At 34.5% G+C, this 5,753-nt stretch overlaps 1 protein-coding gene across 1 annotated transcript; it reads right to left on the reverse strand.

Moving 5' to 3' along the window:
- Nucleotides 1-342: 342 nt before the first annotated feature.
- On the reverse strand, nt 343-5,158 carry LOC120191243 (coatomer subunit epsilon-1-like). The gene is made up of 7 exons (XM_039194215.1): nt 4,941-5,158; nt 4,761-4,850; nt 4,485-4,636; nt 2,126-2,261; nt 1,891-2,046; nt 1,450-1,529; nt 343-624 (listed from the first exon to the last, which is right to left on the reverse strand). The coding sequence occupies exons 1-7, from the start codon at nt 5,109-5,111 to the stop codon at nt 531-533; spliced, it is 879 nt and encodes a 292-aa protein (XP_039050146.1). The 5' UTR covers nt 5,112-5,158; the 3' UTR covers nt 343-530.
- Nucleotides 5,159-5,753: the final 595 nt, after the last annotated feature.

A 5,753-nucleotide genomic window follows, 5' to 3' on the forward strand; every position in this document is an offset into this window, starting at 1 on the left:
AATTATAAAAGAAATGGTAAAAATCCATTGTCAATACATACATACATACATACATACGTATTCAGAAATAAATTCTATTTTTTTTATAATTTTTCTAATTTTGATTTTACATTTTTATGATTTTATTTAAGCTTTTAACTAATTTGAATTTTTTTTAAACAAAAATGTTGCATGGAAAAATCTGATTGGGCTACAATTCTTACAAGGGAAAACGTTCAAAATGACTGAACAAAAATAGTAAAATGGAGAAAATAAAGGGAACAAATTTAGAATTTAGATCCAGTAACGGAGAGCTAAATGCAAATGCTGATGTTGGATTTGCAATCTAATTCTAAATAACTTGTGCGTGAATCCTCCTATTAATCGATATCAGGAGTTCTTTTTAACTCTACTTCAAATGATACACTCATAATCCATCTTCAACAATACACACTGATATTTTCTCATGAACAGTACGAAACAATGGTAAAAAAAAAACCCATAGAATATCAACCATAACAATTGTGTAAAACAAAACTAACCCCACTTCTTCAAGCAACTGATTGCACCGCTCTTTCGAAACTGTCTTCTGCGGATGACACTCGTTTAACAAGAATGTGATCCGGATGTGTGAGTTTCAATTGGCTGCAAAGTAGTTAAACTCAAGGTCAGGGTTGGCAGCATTTGCTAAAAACAATCAACAATATAGCTCCTCAATTAACATCTGGCTCCAACATCAGTCAGTATCAACTAAATGGAATAATCTACCAAGACTCCGTCAGCCTAGAATTAAGGATTGCGATTTCAGTCCACTTGAGGTTTTAAAGTGTTAACTGACATATTCTGAAGCACCACTGCATCCAGATGAAGAAACATCCAGAATTCTCTCTTCACACAGAAATGCTGCTTCAACTTACATTGTAGAAATATCTAGTTTTGCATGGTATGCATGACATGTCAACTGAATTAGGAATATATATATATATATAGTCAATTTATACTGAAGCTGAGCATCACATTTGCAAATTTTTCAAGCCTTACCTTCGGCTTCACAGACAAAATACATGAAAAATAAGACAACTTTAGCGAATATGAGAAATTAATGAAAAGGATGGCTGAATCTCAGTTTAAAAAGACAAGCCTAACCTTTGTTACCAACTATACACTCCAAACTGAGAACTTAGAATTTTGGTTAGCAGATACGTATATATGCTATTTTCGTACCGCTGTACAATATTTGATAGAAACATAGAAGAAAGGATGTTCACATGAATAATGGAAACTCCTACTAGGGTATCAGATCTGTTAATCTATCAAACAATTGTAACTACAGAACATTGACTTTTTTATCATCAGCTTAGAACTTAGTAAATGTTGCCAAAACTTATAAAATCTCCAAAGTGATAATGGGGTACTCATCAAATAAAACCCAGGAGAAACAAAGACAGAGGATATGAATAGCTGGTTTACCTTAGGTAACGTGAAGATGATTTACCAAGGTGAAGGCTGCATACAACCAGGTTGGCCAGAGTTTCAGGATCCTTTGCGTCCTATATCAATTGACAAACAACCAAGTATCGCTTAAAATTATATATAACCCAACTAATACGAAGAAAATGAAACTTGAAAGAAATATTCAGTGTCGTGATGAATCCAAAACTTTAGGATTGACAAGATTATAAATGAACTAGAGGAAAATCCAAGACTCGAATTCAATATCATTTGACATCACTCAAAGGTTATATCAACAACTGAAACTTAATGATAGCAAGCCTGGCAGAGTAATCTAAAATCATGAAACACATTGTGTAGTTATTCCTGTTCATGAGACGATCATATGATCACAGAAATGCCAAATTATAGGTTTAAATCTAGAGAGATAAAAATTTGATTTCCACCATTTGAACTTGCCTTATTAAGTGCTTCAAGCAACAGTGTTTCAGCCTCATCGAAGTTTCCCATGTGCATACAGCAGACAGCCTTCCCATTCAGGATTAATCCAGTCATAGGATATTTCTCAGAGAAATCTTGGAAGATTAGATACGCTTCCTGTATCTTGGAACCACCCTGATTTGGTAGAATAACATGTTACACCAAATCCATGATTTTCCACTTATATCATTATTAAAATGAAAGTATTCCATACCACTGCCAGATTCAACCATGCATTTGCAAGTTGAGTCAGTGTATGGTCCTCATCAACCTGTTGCATGACCCTCAGCTGTTTCTCTGCATAATCTGATCGGTGCATCTTAATGAAGATTTGCACATTCAATGCATGACTGAGAAACGGAGAACAGAAAATTCAGCATATAAACCAGTGCTTCCTATTTGCTTGTACATATATAAGTTGCTGATGTTATTCTTTAGCAGTCAAAGAATAAACACAAATTCACTAGAAGGAACAGAAGCCTTTTTCAGAGGCCCAATAAATGGAACGATAACATTTGCGGAAGGAATTGACATCAACTCTTAATTTATGTCTGTAAGTATATTTGGTACAAGGATTTTACAGAATAACTTGACAACTTTCAAGCAGGGAAATTCCCAAAGAAATGCAATATTAAGCCAGTATGCTATACAAACTTATGCATGTAATTTTCACATGTGGAAAAGATCAGCAAAATTCCATTTAAAATTAATCAAAAGAGGGCACTGTGAGCCATTAAAGGCAGCATCTCAACCAACTAGATGGGTAGGGTATTAGGGAAACCGAATGAACTACAAATTGCAAAACCAATGACAAAGCAACCATGATGACGAACAATGACCAACATTCACAAAGCATCAGCCTTTGGCAAAACTTCTTGAAGGGCAGTGATAGTTAAGTGATGCAGACCACCATTGGATGGGTTTAACTAGCAATTTTGGCTTTTACTTAAAGGAACCTTATTTGGAAAAGTTTTACTTCAGCATCAGGGTCACAGGGTGTCAAGAGCTTCAAAGCATAAATAGTCCATGTTCTTTTTGGTATAACCACCAATATTCGATCTATTGATTGATTAATCCAGATCGGATATTACAGAGACAAGGGCGAACCTTCCAACCCAGTTTGCTTCATTTGCAAATGCTAGGATTTGAACCCTTGACCTTGCTTAAAGGATCTAGTGCCTCATCTCACTAGACCAACTAGTTGTTGGTATAGTCCATGTTCTTTTATACCAACTAAACACAAATGAAAGATAAAAAGTTTTATAGTTATATTTCCTTCTAAATATAAAATTGTAAGAAGTTAGAAATCACCTGCAAGTATCTGATTATAAGATTACATAGCTCTTAGTTAACCCTTGAATTGTATTATTGTTCTAGACTTATTTTCATACGAGAATGGCAAAGAAGTAAGCTAAATCTGCTGAAGAATTGGTTGGCTGAAGAATGCATTATTAAATTCTTTTAGCACTACTGCCAAATGCAAGCTTGTGAGCTCATATTCACTACAATGGTGGATCTATAGCATCATCGGCATTCGGCAGTATTTGAATCAGATACAGAGAATACCTTACTGAAACTTATTATTATTGTTGTTGTTCTTGTATCTTGTAAATTGAAAGAGATACTCCTCACCATCTTTTTTGAGATATAAGGTCTGTTTGTTTAAATCTAAAATCTTTTACGATATGTAATTTTTTTGTAAAATAGAACTTTCAGTTTGTGGATGATATTTACTGGTACAAAGTAAACAGATAGGCAAAGCTCACTATGCCACAATTAAACCTATTCTGATCCATTTAAACTCGGAAGTGGAGCAACATTGATATTTTGTGATAACAAAGTTATTGACTGGGGTTTTTTTAAAGGAAAGGTTATCCTACGTTCATTTTTATGCAAGTTCCTCTATTGAATGGATCATTTCTCAGGGCCACAAAGAATAGTTCAGGAACCATCTAAAGTATAAATGTCTAATCCTTAACACTTACACCACCTGCAACAGTTAGCTTTTACCTCGATGGGACAGGTTAGTAAAGTGCTTTGCATTTAAATACATTTTCTATTCTAGTGTATGTAACAATTTCAACAATTCTAGTGTATGTAACAATTTCAACATGCTTTCATTTACGAAAGAGAGAGATATAGAAAGAATCAGAGAAATTACATGTTTCTATTATCAGAGGTCTGAATTTCAGCACACTGAACTAGGCAACCGAAACTTTTGGACCAAGATGAAATAAAAGAGGATTCCGAGTTGTATAACAGTTAATTATGCTGATTCATGTGGAATTCAGTCAATATCTTTATTTCAAACCAATATCAAATCCTTCCTTCTCGATTTTGTTTCCTATCTAATGACCCATTTTCTTCTATGCTTAGGATTTCAATTTGAAAGGTCTAAAAAAGTAAAGATCTAATGATTTTAACGGTTAAGGAGGCTAGATGAATTAACAGTATAAGCAAATGTTCACCAATTCGTGCATATATAGAACAAAGAACAAGAACCGGCCAAGCTTATTTTAACCAATAATAGAATGCAAGTATGAATGAATATACAGTGGAATGAGAAAACTAACAGTTCCATGGTGCCACCAGCGTTGGTATGTTTAAGAGCTTCAATATAATCTTCTTCATACATGAAAACTATTCCAGCGATCAACCTTAATGTGGCATTGTTTCCAATTGCTGGATCTGCCAACCACTCTTTCAAGCTCGCAATTGTTGATTCCTAAATGCAACAATTCAGTAAAACCCAACCATAAATCCCAATTAAAAACAACTTATTTTTCCATTCTTTTTGCAGATCTGTACTTATAACAACAAAACTCAAGCAGATCTAAAACGAAACTCACCTTATCATGAGGGTTGGCGAGATATTTGGCCAGCAATTTAACGGCTTGGAGAGGAGTGGCGGCGGAGGAGTCGATCTCATTGATCACCAGCTGAGATTCGAGAAACGAAAATGAGTATTAGAGATTGCAAGTACTAGATGAAGAATAAAATGAAATTGAGTTGAAAAAGGGAGGGTGTACCTGGTAGCTGCCGAGCGCGATGTAAGAGCGGTAGACGAGGCAGTCGCGCTCGACGGCGTCATCGGGGGAGAGGTTGGGAAGATCGCTGTTGTTGATGGCGGACTGATAGGAACCCAAGTAGAAATTGATCCTCAAATTGAACAAGTGATCTGGTGCTGCCGCTGATGCCATTTTCCCTAACACAGATCTCAAACCAATTACAAATGCTGTTCTTTTCTTTTCTTCTTGAGATTTTAAAAGTAACAAGGTTTTGCAATATGCCATTGGTAAACTACACGCTTAGTATATAGTCTATTACTCTTATTTCATTTTAGCACTCATATTTTATTTTATTTTTAAAATTATGCCAACACTCTTTGAAACTTTTTCTTGAGTGTTGTTTTAAGTTGAGAGAATATCATTACCACCAAAAGTCCACTTCATATTTCGGGAGTAAAAAATTTAGAGAGTCGTGCTAAATGCTAATCTCGAAGGATCGTTCGTCCATTGTAGCAATTACACGCATCAAGACGAATTCGCTTATAAAAAATAATTAATATCAGGAAACGATTATCATTCTGATTGATTACTTTATTTAATATTTTTCGATCGACATTAATACCTCTTTTTGCAACTGTCTATTCTCCAATAATTTAGAAACGAATTATATACTGCTGCTGAAGCATGGTTTAAATTCAAATCAAATTTGGGTTATGAACAAACAAATCCAATAGCAAACACATTTTATATTAAGTTTGCATGAACCGCATAAACTAGAAAGTAAGTATTTGTATTAAGTTTGATATACGATTATTATCATCTTGTTTGCATTAT

This window comes from Hibiscus syriacus, unplaced genomic scaffold (assembly GCF_006381635.1).
Source record: "Hibiscus syriacus cultivar Baekdansim isolate YM2019G1 unplaced genomic scaffold, ASM638163v2 tig00116965_pilon, whole genome shotgun sequence".
In the NCBI taxonomy this organism is placed as follows: Eukaryota; Viridiplantae; Streptophyta; class Magnoliopsida; order Malvales; family Malvaceae; genus Hibiscus; species Hibiscus syriacus.

What these genes read in the sequence shown, in the direction of transcription:
- LOC120191243 (XM_039194215.1), bottom strand. Translation starts at nt 5,111, where the DNA reads ATGGCATCAGCGGCAGCACCAGATCACTTGTTCAATTTGAGGATCAAT. An exon ending in TGCTTGAAGCACTTAATAAG is followed by an intron (nt 1,530 to 1,890) that starts GCAAGTTCAAAT and finishes CAATTGATATAG; the next exon opens with GACGCAAAGGATCCTGAAAC. An exon ending in TCATCTTCACGTTACCTAAG is followed by an intron (nt 625 to 1,449) that starts GTAAACCAGCTA and finishes ACTACTTTGCAG; the next exon opens with CCAATTGAAACTCACACATC.